At 40.8% G+C, this 21,135-nt stretch overlaps 1 protein-coding gene across 1 annotated transcript in view; it reads left to right on the top strand.

The window, feature by feature from the left end:
• Positions 1-20,822, top strand: part of stk10 (serine/threonine kinase 10) — a 51,289-nt gene extending 30,467 nt beyond the window's left edge. The window contains exons 8-20 of the mRNA XM_069671951.1: positions 5,356-5,490; positions 8,446-8,796; positions 8,897-9,325; positions 13,216-13,340; positions 15,018-15,141; positions 15,268-15,447; positions 15,567-15,659; positions 15,826-15,955; positions 16,060-16,184; positions 17,118-17,306; positions 17,552-17,677; positions 17,844-17,957; positions 18,995-20,822. Of these exons, the coding sequence (XP_069528052.1) occupies positions 5,356-5,490; positions 8,446-8,796; positions 8,897-9,325; positions 13,216-13,340; positions 15,018-15,141; positions 15,268-15,447; positions 15,567-15,659; positions 15,826-15,955; positions 16,060-16,184; positions 17,118-17,306; positions 17,552-17,677; positions 17,844-17,957; positions 18,995-19,135 (2,262 nt within the window). The 3' untranslated portion in view covers positions 19,136-20,822. The remainder of the gene's footprint in view (positions 1-5,355; positions 5,491-8,445; positions 8,797-8,896; positions 9,326-13,215; positions 13,341-15,017; positions 15,142-15,267; positions 15,448-15,566; positions 15,660-15,825; positions 15,956-16,059; positions 16,185-17,117; positions 17,307-17,551; positions 17,678-17,843; positions 17,958-18,994) is intronic.
• Positions 20,823-21,135: the final 313 nt, after the last annotated feature.

Below are 21,135 nucleotides of genomic sequence, written 5' to 3'. Positions count from 1 at the left end.
TGGGGCGCAGGAGTGGCGAGACAGGAGGAGACTAGGAGAGAAAGAGTGGAATGGAGTAATTGAAAAAAGGAGGTGTTTGAGGTTTTTCTGCCATTTCTTTTCTTTTTAAAGAGCCCAAATTGTTGTATTTTTTTCCTTATTATAACTGTAGTTTTTAGTGCTGATGACAGTTTTTCTTGCAGTGAAACATCCAGAATCCCGAGCACGAATATGAGAGAAAAAGTGAACAGGGTGTGGATGAAATCACGGAGCGCAGCGTCTATTAAAATTCAGAGCCACGGTTTCCTGTCTGTATCCCACAGCTGAGGGGGGAATGCCAACTATTTACATTCCCTCCCTCAGCCAATAGCATGTCTGGATAACCCTGAGCTTGCACCCCCGGCCAATTACAGCGAGGCAGAGATGAAACTCCTCGACCCAGGCCCGCTGGGAATCCTGCATGTGCTCTCCAGTGGGGCGAAAAGAGACGGGCGCGGTCCGGTTTTCGGTGCCGCGCTGGAGGTTTCAGATGTTTATCTTGCCTGCCGCTCCTCACGGCTGTCAGATAGCATTTACTGGAGATAGTTGTGAAATGATGGCATTAAATTCTGCTACAGGAATTTACCGTCAGTGTGTGTGACAAGTTTTAGGTCAGACTTTGTCATGCAGTTATTCATCAGAGTGTGGAAGCCAGATGTAGGGCAGTAAGCGAACAGAGAGATAGCAATGAATCCTCGATAATAGTGTTTGGAGATTATGAGTGCTGTGTGACTGTCTCTGAAGAGGTTCACTGTGTCTGTCCCACATGTGTGCTTGTGAGGAATGTATACAAAACAACATGACACAGTATCAGTCACTGCGGCTGGTCGGAGACCATCTGGATGACTTGTACTCATTATTCTGAGTGCAGCTTCTCCTCCCACATTTCTCATGGTCTGACTTTGTGCAGTGTTTTTTACATTGCTTCCATTCATGTATAATATTGGATGTTTTTCTGATCATAGCGTGACGATCTGTTGGGTGATTTTTATCATGGGAGTGTTTGGCTGTTTTATCTCTGAGCCAGGGCTTTGTAGTGGTTGTGCAACATTCATATGTGCAGACACAGACACCCTGAGCCAGAACATATCATAACTCTGCATCTAAGGCCAACCCTGTACCCAGACTTTACCCTAAGTCGTCACAGTAAAAGGTCTCTCCAGGGTGGTGCAGGAGAGTTGTGATGCAAAGATACCGCACAAGTTGTAATGAGGGAACAGGTGCATTATGGAGTTCTTAATGCATTTATATTTGGCCCACACACCCGTACAGTCAACAGTTGTAGCAGATGCAGTGGGTGTGACCTATAGATCATTCCCAGACCACTCCAAATGTTCCTTAAATCAGCATCTCTCACTTCATGTCACGGCCAGCCCAATCCAAATCTGAACCCCATTGAAAACCTCCTGAGCGCGATCAAGAGGAAAATGGATGGTCACAAGCCGAGCTGCTTTAATTTGTGCATCAAGAGTGGCCGAATGTCACCCAACAGCACTGTGACAGACTGGTGGAGAGCATGCCAACACGCATGAACGCTGTAATTAAAAACCAGTTATCCCACTGAATATTGATTTCTGAACTCTTCTGTTGTTCAAACATGAACATGAACATTTTTTGCATCTTTTGGTTTTCTTAACCAGTCGTCATCTTCTGCAGATAAAAGAGCTAAATGAGAGTATTTGATATGGAAGTAGGGAGAAATATTGTATACAATATAACAAAAGTTTGTTTTGCACAAACATAAAACTCTAAATACTAGAACCAGAGAAAAACATATTTTTGCAGTGGCCTCTTAATTTTTTCTGGAGCTGTAAATATACTGCCAAATAGCATTAATTTTTTAAACTTGAATTCATAGCTAAATGGTAAACGGACTGTACTTGTATAGCTCTTTTCTCGTCTTCCTACCACTCAAAGCGCTTTTACACTTCATGTCACACTCACGCTTTCACACACATTCACACACTGATAGCAAAGGCCTAAGTGCCAATCTCCAATCTAAGTATCTATGCCCATTCATACCCAATAGCAGGATTTTTGGGGTTCAGTGTCTTGCCCAAGGACACTTCTACATGTGACTGTGGCAGTCAGGGATTGAATCCCCAACCTTCCGATTGAGAGACGACCGACTCTACCACTGAGCCACAGCCGCCTCAACTCAGTGAAATCTGAAACTTCAGAAACCAAACCATAAAAAGACCCTTAAAACTCCCAGAACCTTCTTAAAAATCACCACCTTTTAAAGTTTTTCACTGTATTAAAGTAATCCTGATAGCTGTTTGTAAATTCAAGGTTATTTTGAAAACAGGAGCTGCTAGTCGCTAATTCGGCGTACTTTTAATGCCACTGTTATGTCAGTTTCGTCTGAAAAGGGGGCTGACAATGTCAGACTTTTTTCTAGTTTAAAAGTCCAAGTTTTGACAACCGCCCCAGTGTAATTGATGTGAATGAAATAGTGCTCAAAGTGTAAAAGAATTACATTTAAAACGTGAATAAAAAAGTCTTCTTTTAGAAAATATGTCTGTTTCTCTGGATAAACCACCGAAAGACTTATCAGCATTTTTCATGGGAGCTATCTTTCAGTGGGAAGTAGTAGTTTCTGGGAGGTCTTTGAGTTTCTAAATGGTAAGGGACTTTTTCTTGAAATAATATATGATTTTATAAAAACTATGCAATGAGCACCACAAATGAGGTAGAAATCTCCGACTGATACATCAAAATTCGGGCAAATAAAAGTCAAAGTCAGTTTAATTTATGTAGACCAAAAGTGCTACTTTCCTCACCACAACCTTTGCCCCAAACTTAACCTAAACCTAATTATAACCTTTACCCTAAAAACGAGTCCCAGCCTCTGAAACACCCTGTAAGGAAGTGAGGACCGACCACAGTGCCCACACATTCCCAAAAAACGTCCTCAGTCAAAGTCTAAATTTATTCCCACAAAAACACCCCGCTGTCAGGTAATACTCCAGCCCCCATCTGTGCTCCCCTAATGGGCCATTTTGTTCACATTTAACCTTTTCACGCCCAACCATGCATGTAAGACCCAAAGTCACCAGCTTCACTGGGTCTAAAAGCAACATGAAACCGAAAAGAGAGGACATTTGCTCCACTGATCCACATCCACCAAAAAACAGCTACATTTAAGAGGGCAGCACAATGTTTGCCCTTTTCCCCCGTTTGATCTACCTCAAGGAAACAGGGTCACAATAAACAGTTAAAATCTTCAATGTAAGCTGAAATCTCAAATGGTAACTATGGGTTGGCTACCTAGTTTCTCTCTAGAGCTACATTGGTAGAGCAGATGGTTCCACTTGATTCGGTTGAATTTTTGTTGTGTTTGTGGTGTAATTTAAAACTAAGAAAATCTGTCAAATACTTGATCCTGTTGAGTAGGTTGAATAAGGCCTACGCACAGGAACCTTGAAATGCATGTTCTTACAGCAGCACTAGATTAACTATCACACCCTCTTCCAAGCATCACAAAACATCACTGCTAAAGAATGCATTCAGTTATTTTTGGAGCATTCAGTGGAGTCGCAAGCATCCCAGTATGTGGTCATTTTACATACCAAAATCTGTATATTTGCTCAAACTTGAAACACACTAAGCAGTATTTTATCCAATTAAATTCATGATTAAATGCATAAAGTCATGCAGCCCAGACCGTATAGATTACCAGAGCTAAATCCCTTTGGATTATAAAGTTTCTTTTGGGCATTTAATGTGGTAATCTCGCAGATCTCAGTTTCGTTCTCTTTGGCGGCACCTATTGCGATAAACGGTAATTGCGGGAGCACACCTCCCAGATATCCAGACCGTGTCGCATGTGTGACGTCCACGGTTGGCTCTGGTTGTAACTCTTGATTTTCTCGGCTGACGGTCGCTTTCCTTTTTCATCTGAGCGTCGAGTTTGTTTCTTTTTCTTTGGATTTTCACTTATTTTTGAAGTTGTATCTGCAGTCATCGATCTTTGTTTGTTCAGCCTTAGTAGATTACTCTCCGCCTACCCTCTCTGGCAGACCAACCACTTCTAGGTGATGGAAAACGTGTCCCTAACTGGGTGCTGCCCGTGATTTTTTTCTACCAGACACCCGGTCTGTAATACTGCAAATGCAAAGGCTTTCATCAGTGGGCCATGGGCTCAATCACCATTGTGTTAGCCCATTCGGCGAAAGATAGTGACTTAACAGACATTTATTTAAATTAAAATCTTGAAATGAAGATTATTACTTTAATATAAACAATCTTAATTTTGTATATTTATAGCTTTTAAATGTTCTACTAATATTCGTATTTCCTCTACGGTGTAGAAGTGCTTGGTTTGCACTCTGTGTTAACTCCACCTCACTCATTAAACAATAGCTGACTGTTGTTTGTCATTGGAGCTGTTAAAAGCTGAAGCCTAATGCACTTCTCAAGGACAAGCCCCTGCACACAAACAGCTGTAGTCATGCACACACACATTCACACACACACAAACACATACACCAACTTATACTGACTTCATGGTCCAGCACCACTTGTAGCCTTTTCCCCTGTTGTCAGCTGTTCCAATTAAATTACACTGTAGAGCAAACATCTGAATAATAGATGATCGGCCTTGGATCCCAGCAGCACTCAACTTTTAATTTAGCTTTTTATTCTCCGTGCACTCAACTTATTACCGCCTTATTTGCACTCTGCCAAAACACACACAGTCTTTTTAGCGCTGATGAAGGTAAAATAGCTCGAAACGGGATGTTGGATTGCACACTGTTACATCAACGTGTTAAGGGGGCTATTGTTGTAGCTGTTCAGGAACTGACAGGTGGCAGATAGAGTTTCTTTTTCAGTGAAAGTAGCTCTGAAGCCGAGCCGCTAACAGCTCCATGTTTTAAAACAACTTCATTTTCCCCAACATTTCTAATTGATTCTTTCCTCTACTTCCATGCTTTTTTTTCTCTTGAAAGAGTGACTTGTATTTACAGTAATTTCACATTATTCACAGCCTTTAACCTGTTTCACATTGGCTTAATTGGCGTCATTTTTAGCATCCCTCAAGCAACACTTTAATAGGCTTATGATGCTCCAATGAATCGATAATGTGTTCTCCTTACTTCCAAGAAAAAGCTTTGTGGTTTATGGGTGTTTATCCTGTGGTCATACCAAGCCTTTCAGTTTCTCTCCCTCTTTGTACATGCTACTGCAAAATGCTCTGTAGTGAAAATAATGTCAACGACCTCATTCAGAGGGGAAATAAAACAAGAAGTTGTAATATGTCTTCCTATTTAACCACCAATTTTATTTCAACTGATGATTAATTAACCATCTCTCCTCTGTCCCTCGTGTCCGCAGCACCCCTTTGTGCGATCGGTGACGACCAACCGCCCGCTGCGGGAGCTGGTGGCCGAGGCCAAGGCTGAGGTCATGGAGGAAATCGAGGACAATAGAGAGGAAGGAGAGGAGGACGACGCCATGGAGCTCACTGTGGTACCTAACCTGGATCTTTTTTTTTTTTTCCTCTGTCCTTTCATTTTCTACATTGTTTGTTTCCTAAAGGAGTGAGTGGGCCGTCCCTGCTCGTCCAGTATTTTGAAAGGTTTGTTGGCTTTAAGCAGTCGGCTCATGAGGTTAAAAATGGGACAGTAGTTGGAGCGATCTCACAAGCAGCTTTGTTTTGTGTCATCACAATTAAGTTTGAACTCCCATATTCATACAAAGGCATGCAATTACCCCAGTAAGCACCCATAACTCTTCACTTCCTCTGCTTTTAAACTTTGCCTTTTGACCCCTTTGAACAGCATTTTTTGGTTATAACACGGCCTTCCTGCAGAATGACTCAGGGTCCATTCTGCAGAGGCGATTCATAAATCAACAGCGAGCATAAGATTAGAAAGTGACACAGTATGAGAGTACACTTCACCGCTCACCCTGTGCAAAAACAAAGGAACAGAAACCGGAATCCTGGCATTCACCCACACCCACACGTGGTTAAATATAGGTGCTGTCCTCCGCCTCGGTCCTGTATAGGAACACGTCCCCTCTCGACCCCTCATAGTGTAAATTATTTAAAGTCAGACAATGTTCTGTTGCTACAAAGTGACCCTTAACTAAAGACAAACGCTGCGCCGTACACCAGTGATGGAAGACTCCTAAAAATGCTCTTAAAAACAGGAAGCTGTGACCTGACGAATGTGTTGGTCATGTGTTAAATGTGGATGTTTTTCTCTGCATGAAGACGAATGTTTGCCCACTTATCTCTTCCTCCCTTAATGTCAACAGTTAGAGTGATGACATCAGAATTTATTGAGGTGAAGAACTTGGCTCCAGTCTGGTGACGGTGCACTTTTTAATTTGGCAAAGCCCTCGTTGCTGCCTTTTTCAAACTAAACATTGTTGGTCTTTGGATTAAGTTGGGTTCATGCAGTTCTGCTTTTTCCCTCTCTGTTTACTGAAAAGAAGACTTAACTCATGACTCATCATTTCCTGTGTTTCAGGAGTTTTCCCAGATCAAACTCAAAAGACAATGAGTGTTTTAGATGAATGAATTGAGTTAATTACTTATTTGTTATTGTAGTTTAGATTTTTGAGCTGCAAGAAAAACATTTATTTCACTCTAAACATCAGATTTCTCAACCCTCTGTTCAGTTAAATATGATCTGTTTCCTCCTCTCTGCCAGCGAGGGCACAAGGGTACGCACAAAGCAATATTTTGAAACAAACAGTTACAAGGCCCTGAGAGCCAGCCAAGCAGTTTATGTCTTCCTCTATATCACGCACAGTCAGACAGAGATGTTTGCTGAGACATTAGAAAGGCTGAACCTGACCATAAAGATGTCTGATGGTGTTGTTTACCTCTGCTGGAGGACAGCAGAGAGGCATTTCAGGGAAACAGAGCGGCTCAGTTTGACGGTTAGCTGTCCACGTAATTATGAAATAACATGTCCTGTGGTGTTTATAATTACAGACCGTAGAAATTCACTGTCTGTCACATGTCTGGGACTTTCTTTGATTTGATTTAGAATTGTGTAAATGGCCTCTTTTTGCAGAAACGTTATGCTTTTCCTTTGTCTAATATACCCTAAAACATCAGCAATTACAATCATTTATTTAGTATTATTAATGTTTTCTCTGACAGTTTAAAAACCACCAGCAGAATAAAAATAATCTTAGAGTGCTTTTAATTAGTTTTAAGGCTGATTCTATGATACAAACCTTTTCTGGTACTTGGGATTTTATTTCGGGTTTGCAATTATGTTTTCTATAAAGTATTTTGTGTCATATTTGTTACGTTCTTAGCCTGAATTGGAAGGTCATGTACAAACTATTTTTCAACTGTCAAACTTTTCTTTGGCAGGGTAACTTCAGGTGTTCAAAAAGACTTAAAATCAGTTATATAATATTACAAATAATAATAATACATTTTATTTGTATAGAGCTTTTCATGGTAGTCAAAGTCACTTTTCATTATTAGAAACAACTAAAGAAACAAAATAAGAACAAAAAAAAGAAACGCAAATAAATATACATTTAAAAAAATGAATGCACCTAATTAAAAATTCTAGGCTTTATCACCCCTACTTATTTATGTTGATATGGTTTTACATGCTTTGGCAGGTTTGAACATGAGACCGCAATTAAAATTGCATTCTATGTAGCACTGAATTAATAATAATAAAAACCACTTAATTTAACATAGTTAACCCATTGGGTGCTGGTTTAGCTCAGTTGGTAGAGCCCATGTACAGAGGCCACAGCCCACGCAATTCACCCACATTTCTTGGTAGTAATTATCAAGAACTCCCTGTCCCTGGTTGTCAGTCATGATTTACACGGGCCTTAAGCCTTGTAGTCATTAGTGTACTTATTGCAGATTAGATAGCCGTCTCAGCAACAGTAACAAGTAGCAGTGCAGGAGTTTAGCAGGAATGACTGCATTCTTACTTTAAGTGAAGGTTTGCAGCAGGTGATGGTGGGACGCCTGAAGCACTAAAGCAATTAGCATTTTGGGCTGCATACAGAGGTTGAAAACATTACGGCCAGTGTTCTAGCATGGGCAGAGAAGAGGGTGGACAACAGCATGCTACACCGCATTAGCTCTGTTGCTGAAGTCTCCTTCCTATCATAGGTACATGTCTTGTCCTGCACCTTATTTGCTAAATTGGCGACTAAACAAGCATTCACCTGGCAATCGTGCACTGATAATGTTAGCTTTCAGGCTAGATGCACAGCTAGAGCAGGTGAAAGAGCATGTAAACGTTTTGATCTCCTTTTTTCCTTTAAATAATGGAAACATTAAGATTTTATTTTAAAACATATTAAAATGATTGATGACCAAATGGGATTTCTGTTGTACTTTACATTTGAGAGACCAACAATGACTTTAATGACTTGTCACATCAGTGCATAACAACACCTCTCCTCTCCCTCCTTTGATTCCTTTAGTCTCCAGGAAAGGAGCCATGCCAGACCAGTCAGACCAGTTTTGAAGGAGACCAGTCTGCGGACACCCCGAGCCCCACCACGCCCTCTCCAACCACATCAGTACCTCTCCCCAGGAAGGGGTCGGAGCCTGAATCGCCAACAGAGGAAGAGCCAGGCTCCGTCATGGTGGTCCCCATTCCCCTACCACGGCAGAACCCCCCTCCGAAAGCTCAGGAGGAGTCTGAGGACAAACTGGCCGATGAAGTCACTATTGAGTCTGAGAAATCTGAGAGCGAGGCCTCGACGAAGACTTCCAGCTCGGATTCTGGGATTGAGGATGGAAAGAATACGCCAACACCAGAGGAGGAGAAGGTACGATAATTAGAGAATTAAATATTACAGTGCCTTGTTGATGTGTGTTCCTTAAGAATGTGATTTATCCTCACTAATAATGCTAAATATTGATTTTTAGGTTGCTGAGGAGACACCAGAGACAGAAAGGACCGAACAGACACCATCTCTCCCCCAGGAAGAAGCATCTGAGGAACAGGTCGACATCATCATAGACTCAACAGATCCAGTGGTACCAAAGATCCAGGTGACAGAGAAAGAAGAGAGCAGCGTCAAGGCTAACGGAGGTTTACCAGCTCCCAGTATGACTCCTACACCCACTCCTGATCAATCAACTACACCCACCCCGGTACCTATACCCCGTTCTGAGCTCAACGGGAGCTTTAATAAGGGTACCCCTGAGCGGACATCGACAGGAGGCAACTCTGAGAGTATCTCGCCTTATATCAATGGAGGGATTATCACCAAACGCTCCTCTTATTCAGACAGCATGGCGTCTGAGAGCATGGACATGTCGATCAACAAGGAGATCATCGCAAGGTCTGCAAGGGTGAGTCAACAAAGAGCAAAACATTCTGCAAGAAATATAGCTTTTTTACGTTCAGGTGTATTGATGCAGGAAAGATGAATGAACCCAGAGTATAGACCTATCCTTCATTCACTAGAGTGTTGAAGGGGGATGTGTTTCTAAGGGGGAGATAGTTGAGTCCTGAAGTGTAAAAGAGGTACAGAGACAACTCTCTGCCTCGGTAGGAAAGCCCCTCCTTGGAAAAACTATTTCTCGGCACCCACAGAGGAACTGAAAGTGCATTGTGTTGTGTTTTGGGGTGTGGGTGTTAAGCATCTGAGACAGAGGATTGTCTGTCTTCCATTTGGCTCGCAGTGCACATTTCAATCAGGGAGGATACAGAGAAAGTTACTAGTTAAAGCGCTTAAACCCCACAAGATTGATTTTTTAATTCCTCATGATTTATGACAAACATTTTTAGTATATTAAAAAAAGGGTCGTAAAAGGGAAAAGCTACATCTCTGAATTGTCCTCGAAACCTCATGAGACAAAACTTTTTGACACAATCTAATGGGTTTTAAGAGGTTTATTAGCGTAAAAGATGAGGCGTGCTGACTACTATAACGTCCTTATCTCAAAGATTTTCATTAAGTCACTATCTATGGCTGAATGAGGTAACACAATGGTGATTGAGCCTATGGCCCACTGATGAAAGCCTTTGCATTTGCAGTATTACTGACTGCGTGTCTGTGGGGACATTCGCAGAAAAAATCACAAGCAGCGCCCAGTTAGTGACGCGTTTCCATCACCCAGCAGTGGTTGGTCTGCCAGAGAGGGTAGGCGGAGCTAAGCGGCTGCTTTTACGGTCTCTGCAGGTGTTGCGAGTAAACAGTAATCTACTATGGCTGAACAAACAAAGAAAAGATGGATGACTACAGATACAACTTCAAAAATAAGTGAAAATCCAAAGAAAAAGAAACAAACTTGACGCTCAGATGAAGGCAAACAGTCTAAAAAGGAAAGCGACCATTAGCGAGGAAAATCAAGAGTTACAACCAGAGCCAACCGTGAACGTCACACATGCAACACTGTCTGGATATCTGGGAAGTGTGCTCCTGCAATTACCGTTTATCACCATAGGTGCCGCCAAAGAGAACGGAACTGAGATCTTTGAGATTACCACTTTTAATCACTCCTGGAAACACACACTTTATAAAGCTGCTTATAGTTCTTAAATCATATACTTTATACTATCAACCTTTGCCTGTTTGCTATGCATTCTGTTTTTACATCCACATTTAACATTGTCCAGGGCACTAACTGCATTGCTAAGTGACACTTTCTCGCTTTCATCCCTGCATTGCTTTTCTGTCTTCATGCATGTAAAACACTGTTTCTGAAAAAGTGCCATATAGACACAACTATTAAAGTTATAAGCTATTGAAAAAGGAGAATCCCTCCAACTCGTAGAGTCTTAAGTTATCAGTCACCACATTTTGTGCTTAGCCTGCCTGTCCTAGTGAGGAAGAGACGTTAAGAAGTGGAAGGCAGAGAAGAGAGAGACCACTTTATCATGAGACACTCAGCCTTTCTGCAGCAAAATATGCAACATTTGCCGTTCATCAGGACAATCGGTGCCCTTTGTGTGGGCACAGTTCAGTATTCAGCAGTGTGAATGGAAGTTTCTATGCTGCTCATTGTCGCTCTGCTGCTTCTGGATGCTTATGGACTGACCACGACTGAAATCCTATTGACTGCGTGTGGAGCAGTGTCTGTTTGCGGTGCGTTAAGTTTTTCCAGAACAGATTATTCAGCATGCGACTCGGCCAGCAGGCTGCAGTCAGAGTGAATGGGCCATCTTTGTTGTTTGTGACACTCACTTTTGTATGTGTGTGTGTGTGTGTGTGTGTTTCTGCATCAGTGTGTGCACAGGAGAGCTGTGTGTGGTTTTTGTGAATGACGCCTAATAGGAAGTAAGCACAGTCACGTGGTGCCACAAACGATGCTGCTGAGCCAGAGGATGACCCACATGTCCTCTGATTATAATGCCAGTGTGCCCTTAATAACACACTCTAACACGCAGGCACATAGATTTATTGCTATTGTAAATGCGTCAGCAATTTAGAAACGGAAACAAAAGTACAATACAGTACAAAAGTAGCTTCCAGTAGCTGCCGTGTGTTGCAGTAGCCTCACGCTTTTATATGTTGTCTTTTGGCCCGGCTGTAAAGAGTTTGCTGTGTGTTTTTCCTTTCCTATCCTTTCTATATAAACTATTGATGAACCAGGAAATTAAAAACATCCAGTGTTTGAGCTACCCAGTGTTTGCAGCGTAAACTGTGCCATCAGTTTTGTAAATATTGTCCACAGAGGCCAATTTAGATAGGGGACACGGGAAATGTAACCCCACAACATCATGTGCTTTGTTAGCCATAACACTTGTGTCCGTTTTTATTACAAGTTCGGGTAAGGCTCTGTAGCCAACGACTAGGAATAAATGACTTCCGGTTAAGACTTCCTTTTCTGTATTCTGCATTATTTACAGAAAAATAATCTGTTTTTCTTGTGATTTACAGAATAGTAAAAAGTCATAATGAAGCTTCTGTCCTCAAGAGGAGAAGAAAACCACTTTTAAAATGCTCGTTTGTTGAACAGAGGTCGGAATGCATTCGAGGAAGTCAGGAAATCTAAATGCTGTACGACTTTCATGACGAAGCGTCAAGGGAATTTGTCTCGAGTTGAATTTTTAATCTAGAACAGATTGTTAGCACAACACTTGCTATCCCTAAAAATCCACGTCCCTGCCTACAGATTCTACATTTCTTTGTAGAATATCTGTAAATAGTGATTAGGCTCTGATTCATATTAAAATGTAATGTGTGACGTCCTGAGACAAACTTAAATTGACTTGTTCTGTGTTGTTTATCCCTTCAAAATAAGAATAAGAGTTTGATCAACTTTTATTTGGGAGCGAAGAAAAAGGTCATTGGTCTGTTTTTAGTAGGCCAATGATCAGAAATGGATCGCTCTTGATTGACTAATAGGTTTAATTTCTGAATAATGAGGGTTCTAGTAACAAGGTAAACAGTTTAATTAGTTTAACAACCAATTTACTCAAACTTACAAATTTGACTGTGGTTAAACTTGGCTCTCGTTGAGCATTGTTAAAGAGTTCAAAAAAGCAAAGTCACATTGTGACGTATTTACTGGATGAGGTTGTGTTATAAGACGGAGTTACTTCCTGGATGGCGCTCCCCATGACAGTGACAGATGGATCATCTTGCTGATTGTTACAGTAGAACCAGACTGACAGGAATATTAATGCCTTTGTCAACACACATTAACCCACAGCTGCCTCTACTTCAAAGACTACATTAGGAATAACAAAAACACATATTTAAAAGCAATTCTACTTCATTTACACATAAAAGTCGCCTTAAATATTGTCACTTCAGTCTGTTATATAACAGATCTGTTATATAATTCAGAAAGAGTTCAGATCCAAGTGAGTGCAGTTGACATTTCTAGCCCTTTCATCATCTCTGCTTAAGGCTAGCAGCTAGCTTAAGGCAACTTTAGCCGCTACTAGCATAACACAGAATCTCCGACAGAGCTATTGAGTTGCATTTTGGAGAACGTAGGCACAAGACATTGTGTCTACCTCTTCTGTGTTAGTTTTGTTCCATGAAATTTGCATTGTGAGAAGGCTTAAAACCACTTTAACTCTTTGACACAGTTAGCAATTTCCTGTTTCATTGCTTACTTCCACCCACATACTCCTAGCATCTCAACATGTCTCTGACACTAACAGATACTAAGAGTTGAGTTTACTCTAGCAGTTCAAACACATATAATGCATGTACACAAGATTTGATGTCTGATTTAATCCCATCCTTCCTCATGACCTTTGTCCCTCTCTGTCTGCCTCTCAGGACTTCTCCAGTAAGACTCTGAAGCGAACCAGGAAGTTTGTTATTGACGGCGTAGAGGTGAGCGTGACCACCTCCAAGATCATCAGGGACGATGAGAAGAAAGACGAGGAGATGAGATTCCTGAGGTAAGTGGATGGCATTCAGCATTCAAACTTATATATGAAATATAGCTAATCACCATCGAAGCAGAGTTTGACATATGTGCTCTCCATGTCTCCTTCTGTCTTGTTTCTTCTTTTATTTATGGAAAAATAATCAGTTTTCTTTCCCTGGGATCTCTCAGGGGTCTATCAGTGATTAGTGGCCTGTTTTTACTCTAAATACTTTAGCTTGGCTTTAGTCCCTTGAGATTTGGCTTAAAATATCCAAACTGTTATGGAAAAAAACCTATTTAGGTAACGGTTTCTTTATATGCAGTCCATGAAAAAAGAGGAAAATAAATGTCTCTGAAGTGTCTTTTGGATCAGACTAAAGAAAGGTTAGCTGTAGTTAAAGGTTAGCACTATTTGCTGTAGGGAGACTAGATGAATAAAGTTCACATAAAAGGACCAACACAGTCCAATGACATACATTTCTTTTTCTTTTCCAATTGACAATTTGTACAATAACAGAGTTTAACACACTGAACTTCCTTTGAACCCCCCGTAGCAGCTCATGGTGCATTACTCCTGCCATCTAGTGGTAGACAGTTGGTATTGCATGTGTAATTACAGAAACAACATCAGACTTGGATCAAACTTTTAAACCTAATGACTTAATTTCAGTGTGCATAGATTTAAAGTCAGCATACATATCTGCACAGTAAATTTGATATGACATGGTCTGTGCTTTCTTGTGAGGAAAAAAACCAGGATGGATGGATGTTCTCATATTTGCATGGGTTTCACATTTTGGGGTGTTTATTGTTCACAGTGAAAAAGTGAAAACTGCATTCTTCTGTTTTTCCAGAATGACATTTTTAAAAGGGTCACCTCTGAAATGAGCCGTTCAGAACAGCTGCAGGTTTCTACATAGAACTTTGATTTTGCTGACATCAACCAATCGTCATTCACCGACATTCACAATCATTCCCCTCAGGCTGCCTTCTTGCGCTAGCTTGTAGTCAAGTCGTCAAGATTTCAGCTTACCATTCCGATACCTCCTGGCGATTCTGGCTCGTAGATATAAGGCCGTATAACCGATCCTAGAGCAGCCATGTTTTCAACAACTTTGGAATGACAGTGCAGTGCGGCCGCTCCCCCACATGGGATCGCACACGGCCACTCCAAATACAGTCAGCCAATCGTGGCTAAGGTCTGACCTTTGAATGGCAAAACGGCTTGTTCGTTTCAGGAGGAAAAAGAGGCATTATATTAAATATGTAGACAATTTTTAAAACAAAACAAGCTTTACCAACGTGATTCAACAACACATTAGAATAATAGAACATTGATTGCATAGCTAAAATATGTCCCCTTTAAAGGGAGAGTTTCAGGCTATGTTTGATATTTTTTGGCTCTGGTGTTTGCATTTAGCAGCACCTTTATTGTTTTAAATGAAGAACAGACAGACAACAGCCTGCCACACATCACAAGAGCAACACACTTCAAATCAAATCTTAGCTGTCAATCAAACAAGGATACAAACACACTCTCTTTATTGGTTGAGAGAAGACACATTTCAGATTTTTCACCATATACCTTTTCTAGAAGAATAAATTCTGTTACCATAGTTACTGAAAGGTTTTTGTTGTAGTTGCTTGTTGTTCTAAGTTGTTAAATTAAAGCTTTATATATGTTAAATATAATTCTGTATATTTTCAGACGTCAGGAGCTGCGTGACCTCCGTTTGATGCAGAAGGAGGAGCACCGCGCTCAGGCTGGTCTCAACGATAAACTAGAGACACAGAGAGAACAAATGCACAGACGTTTTGACCAGGAGATGAATGTGAGTCACCGACACAAACACACATTTCATTGTATTAGGTATATCTAGTAAGACTACAGTTTGAAGTTTTACATACAAAACACTGCAGTGATGTTTTGTTGCTGTTTCTTTTTTGATGCATTCTAGGCCAAGAAGAAGCACTATGATGTGGAGCTGGAGAACCTGGAGAAGCACCAGAAGCAGACTATTGAGAAGATGGAGGCAGACCACAATGTTCGACTCAAAGATGAAACCAAACGCATCAAAGGGGAGCAGGAGCGGGATCACCACAAATTCCAGGATCAGTTAAAACACAAGAAAAAGGAGGTATGGTTCCTAACTTTATGTGTGTGGGGAAAAGAAACTTCATAAAAGGATGTGGGGAAAGAAGCTTTCAGTCATGTACTTTTTGTCATATTTAAATCTTTATCTATGTGTGTGTACAGGTAAAACATTCTGTTGATAAACTGCCCAGAAGTCAGCGTAAAGAATCCCTGAAGCAGAAGATGAATTCCTTCCAAGAGATGAAGGTCACAGAGGTAAGCTGTTTGAATGGTATTTTCATGCATTCCTACATATCACATATATTAACCTCCCACTCCAATCTATTTTTTTAGTGGGGTAAATACATGACAGCCTAAGTTGTATCTCCTGTTTTAGCCATCCCTTTCCTCCCTTCATGTCTTCCTCTTTGCTATATTTTAGGAGAACAAATTCTTGGCAGCTCAGAAGAACTACCTGGACACGACGCTGCAGAGAATCATCTCCAACAACAAGAGGGAGATCGCAGAGACGGAGAGGGAATGCCTTAACAGGAAACACCAGCTAGTCAGAGGTACAGGAACTGTTACGCACCACCTGATCAAATGACCCTGAAGTCATATTGTTCTAAATAGTTTTATAGTATTGACATACTGTTTTGTTTTGTTTACTGTTTAGAGCGAGAAGCTACGATATGGGACATGGAGGAGAAGAACCTCTACGAGAGACACCAGTTATTGAAGCAGCAGCTGAAAGACCAGTACTTCCTCCAGAGGCATCAGCTCCTCAAAAAGCATGAGAAGGTAAATCAGTTGGTTGCAACCAATGACTGTATATATATATATATATATGGACGACGCGTCTCGATCTGCTCTTATTAAATTAAATTGATGCTGAAATAGCCCCTTGTGACGGGCGCTGCCATCTTGCGATGGTGACGTCATTTGGAGCCAGAGTTTCACAGTAGAGATCGGCGGGTGGAGCTGCCATAGCCACTTCCGCTAACCCAAATATACACTTAACTTAGCGTAAAAAACAGGTTCCTGCATGTCGACGTGTTTAACAGCAGAACAGCTTCTTGTGTTGGTCTGACGCAGACGTTCACAGATATGTAAACTTCAATGACTGTAGTGATTGTTTTAGTTATGTCTCCTCTCGCCGTTCCTCTTCTACTCTGCTAATCCGGAACAGATCGGCTGCAGGAGCCATATTTGTCAAGCTGTCAATCATCCTTTTTACAGCATCAAAAAAAACTAATTAAATAAACTTGTCAGCAATATTAACACTTGGACGTAAATCAGCATGATAAGAACTTACTATAATGACAGAAACCATGTTTGAGAAAAATGTATTTGGTTTGTATTTTGATTTCATAATTTGACTCATGTCCCATCCGTTAACATGGAGGAGGCGGGCTTTATGACCTATACTGCAGCCAGTCAGCAGGGGGCGCTGGCATTGTTTTGGCTTCACTTTTAGGGAGCTGTCATGTCGTTCATCTTTTTATACAGTCTGTGATTGCAACCCATCGTACTACACCCACTAATCTGTGGTTTTTAAGTATACCAAGCTGTGAGTAAGAAATTAACTGTCTAGGTCCAACAAAAGTTTATGTTCAGGCTACTGTGTTCTGCATAGCTTCCATCTTTGTGTCTTCAGCATTGTTAACGTACTATATATATATATTTGCTAAAATACACATCAAATGAAAGTGCTTGTTTCTTGTGTCACTCCAGGAGCAGGAACAGATGCAGTGCTACAATCAGCGAATGATTGAGATCCTGAAAGCTCGGCAGCAGCAGGAGAAGAGCCGAATGCCTAAGATCCAGCGAGGCGAAGCCAAGACGCGCATGGCCATGTTTAAGAAGAGTCTACGCATCAACTCAACGGGCAGCTCCTCTGAGGACAGGGAGAAGGTTAAACAGGTAGGGTTGGCACAGGTTTTTTTTTCTCACTTCTTATGCAAGTATGTAGGTTATCTATGTGGGGTGCTGGTTTAGAGGCTACAGTCCTAGATGCAGCGACTGCAGGCTCGACTCCTGCCCTCTTCTGCATCCCCCACTCTCTTCTCCTCATATTTCCTGTCTCTCTTAAGCTGTCCTATGAATAAAAAAATGTCCCAAAACATAATCTTTAGAAAAAAAACCTCATTCCCTATGTTCTTCTGTAGTTTTCCCAGCAGGAGGAGAAGCGGCAGAAGGCGGAGAGGCTGCACCAGCAGCAGAAACACGAGAACCAGATGAGAGAGATGATTGGTCAGTGTGAAAGCAACATCAGAGAGCTGCAGCAGCTCCAGGTAAATCCAGGGAGATGCTTCCTTATCTTTTATTTATCAGATCCTGCATGCCACTGTAGATATTTTGGTTTCTATCGCAACTCGATGAAAGCCTATAGTTTACTGCGTTAAGGGATTATAATATATGTCCTGCAAGAGTTAACACAAGCTTGTTTGTGTGCTTCAGAATGAAAAATGTCACCTGTTGATTGAGAATGAGACCCAGAGGCTCAAACATCTGGATGAACAACACAACCAGCTGCTGAAGGACTGGAGGGATCAGCTGAAACCCAGGAAGAAGGTACACATTTCCTGTCGCACTGTTTTTGCAATGTTTCATCGGAGACTAATGTCTAAAGCCCCTTTTACACTGCCAGTTCAAGGCGGGATTATTACACCTCTGCGCGTTTTATATAGAAGATGAAACGAAGAAGAGGTAGAATGGCGGGGTGAAGTCGTTCAGCCTCTAAGCCAGCAACGGAGAAAGTAACAAAGGTGTCACAAAGGTGCCTGCAGGGCGGAACAGTGCTCTGCATGTGAAGCACGCGCTGTTCCGCATAACTCCTCATATAATTTTCAAGGGAGTGCAACAATTCAGTCTGCTGTTAAACGCCTCTAGATGTTTAATCTAAAAACCTTAAGTTTGCAGCTGAGCTGAATTTGTTGTAGGTTGAGAGAAAGTTCTTTTAAACCTGTTTGGCCTGTTTGTTACGCCGCTGAGGTGAAACTGCAGTATAAAAAGGGCTTTTGTCGACTTGATTATCTACACGGCACTTAGTTACAAAACTACCCTCTTATTGATATGAAAAAAAAAATCATTCATGTAATCAAATCATATGTACGACCAATGTAAAGAGGCCAGAGACTTTTTTTAATAAAGCTAGATGTATAAAAAAAAAAAACTTGATCTTAAAAGAGGAATAAGAAGCTAATTAAAGGAGTAGTTCTGGGAAATATGTACTCCCTTGCTGAGACTAAGAAGAGAAGATTCATACCACTATCTTACCAGTGCATTCAGTATAGAAGAAGAGACAGGATGTGATTGGCGTAGCATAGCGTAAACAGTAAAAGCAGGGGGAAACAGTGAATGTGGCACTTTTCAACATTCAAGGCAACACCTACAAATACCTCTAAAGCTCCTGAATAATCTTTGCATTATGTAAAAACACATAGAAAAGGGAGACATTTATTTTCCTGGATGTTAAATGGGGTTTTCCTGTCTTAGTTAAGCAATATTTCACATGGACCACATTATACAAGTTAAATAAAGTTGACATCCTCTCATGTAAGTAAGCTCGGTCACAAAATGTAACCTCTTCTCCTCCAACACCCTCGCAGGCCCTGGAAGACGAGCTGAACTTGAAGAAGAAGGAGCAGGAGGCTTTCTTCAGGATGAGCGAGAGCTCCGATTGTCCGAACCCGAGCTCTCCCAATAAACTCTCCAAGTTTGTGCCTTACCAAGACTCTTCCACCACATAAAGAGCAGCCTCTGGGATGATGCACAGTACGTCCTGGCCACTGTTATCACCATTACATAACCATACAATCATAAACCCACAGGCGTTACGCAACGGCCTGCTGCCTCAGTTTTAATTAGCTCTGCCTGCGATGGCAGCATACCTATCCCTCCAAAGGTTCCTTTATTGTTTTAGTGAATATTTATGTTTTAACTCGCGTTCGGAGGCTTTTCTTTAAGTATTGGATAGATAAAACTCATCACGCTCTTCACATTACAAACCATCTGCTCCCTTATAGTGTTTTAGTTTCTGTTCAAGTCTTCTTTTCGCTCACCACTGAAACACGGGAGTATTATACATATAGTACAGTGACTGTTTTTGTTTGGGCTGAAGATAGCAAACTAAAAAACAGTTTCAGAGAGTAAATATTAAAGATAAACACTGCTTGGTTGGAAAGACATAGTTTAGGCCTCTACGCATCCAGTGAGGGGATTTCTTTTTGCATGAGGAGACATAAAGCTTGCAAGCCAGTAACAAAGCACTTTTATTTACAACAAAGTATCTGTGCCGTCTTCCAAACAGCATGACCAAAAAAAACCCAAAATGTCATAAATAACTCTCTTTTCTGTTTGTCATACAGCAGCTGAAGTCTGCCTTTATTTATTTGTACTGATAAAGAACAACCGTATCCAGATTTATCACTGTAAATGTTAATTTAAAATACTTCCTCTTTTTTAACCAACGCCAATGGTATGAAGGACGTGCTTTTTATTTTGTTTCAAACTGGGGATGCGGCTAAATCCTGCTCAGACTTTACGTTTCTTTTAAATGATTTCTTTTGAATGAGATTTTAAACAGACAAGGGAAGACTTTTTTTGTTATTCACAAAGTGTTGCTTTATTATTATAACGTGTTTTTTTTTCTGTTGTATATTTACTGTAAAATCAGTCACACTGGATGGGAACTGACAAAGCCAAAGCAAAATACTGTTGTCCTGTGAAGGATGTTTGGTAGGAGATTTAAATTTGAATTAAAAAAAAAAATGTATTACGTGTGTAATTGTTCATGTGCAGTAAACGCACCGCCTGCTAACCAAAGTGCAATATTCTATTCGGTGTATGTCTTCGCTAAGCTAGAAGAGGTTTATTTTTCTTAAACTTTGCCTTCCTTTGCCCTGAGAGGGGAAATCATGTGAACAGTTTACCTCCAAAAACAGATTTATCATCCTTTTGAATTCAACAGCTTTGCTTTAATATTCCATTCTTAGAGTTTAAAGTACATGGAAAGCAATAATTTAGCTATCAATAGGTCCGTTTTTGGAATATAACTCTTCATATAATTTCTAAGGGAGTGCAACAATTCAGTCTGCTGTTAAAACGCCTCTAGATGTTGAAAACATTACGTTTGCAGCTGAGCTGAATTTGTTGGATGTTAAGTGAGAGAAAGTTCTTGGCCTTCAGATTAACATTAGCTGGGTCAGCAATCAGGTACAGTTTAATCTCGGTCTCCCTCTCACACTCTCTCTTAAAAGTGTTTCAATTTGTTGTAAAAATCCTCTTCTCTGTCGTCTTTATTAGCGCCATCTATGCCTTCCTCTCTGCCTCAGTTTACATGACATTGTTTGAATGGAGGGATTGTGAGTGTGAATGAAACTGTATCAGAAGGAACCACTGTTGTAAATAACTCTAAATAAAGGCAGATTTTCTAATGACTGGATTGTGCTGTCGGCTCTTTTTAATAGTGGACGCAGTAACACCATCACAGCACACATCATGTTATGACAGTAACATGATGTATTGCGTCAAGCACAGGTTTTTTTTTTAATTCCCAAATTATGTCATTACGTTTTTTTTGGTAATTTAGTGGAAAGCAGAGGAAGACAACAAGTCCTCTATTTAAAAATATAATAGTTATTAAAAAGGTGATATATAGCTCCCGAAAAAAACAAGAGACCACTCCAAATGTTCCTTAAATCAGCATCTCTCTCTCCACCAAACACTGATTTGTGAACCCTTCCTAAGT

The sequence above is a fragment of the Semicossyphus pulcher genome, unplaced genomic scaffold, assembly GCF_022749685.1.
Source record: "Semicossyphus pulcher isolate SPU_LCO1_2020_fin unplaced genomic scaffold, fSemPul1.0.p SCAF_10, whole genome shotgun sequence".
Lineage (NCBI taxonomy): Eukaryota > Metazoa > Chordata > Actinopteri > Labriformes > Labridae > Semicossyphus > Semicossyphus pulcher.
Note: the sequence above shows the minus strand (reverse complement) of the source record. Positions and strands in the feature narration are given on the sequence as shown.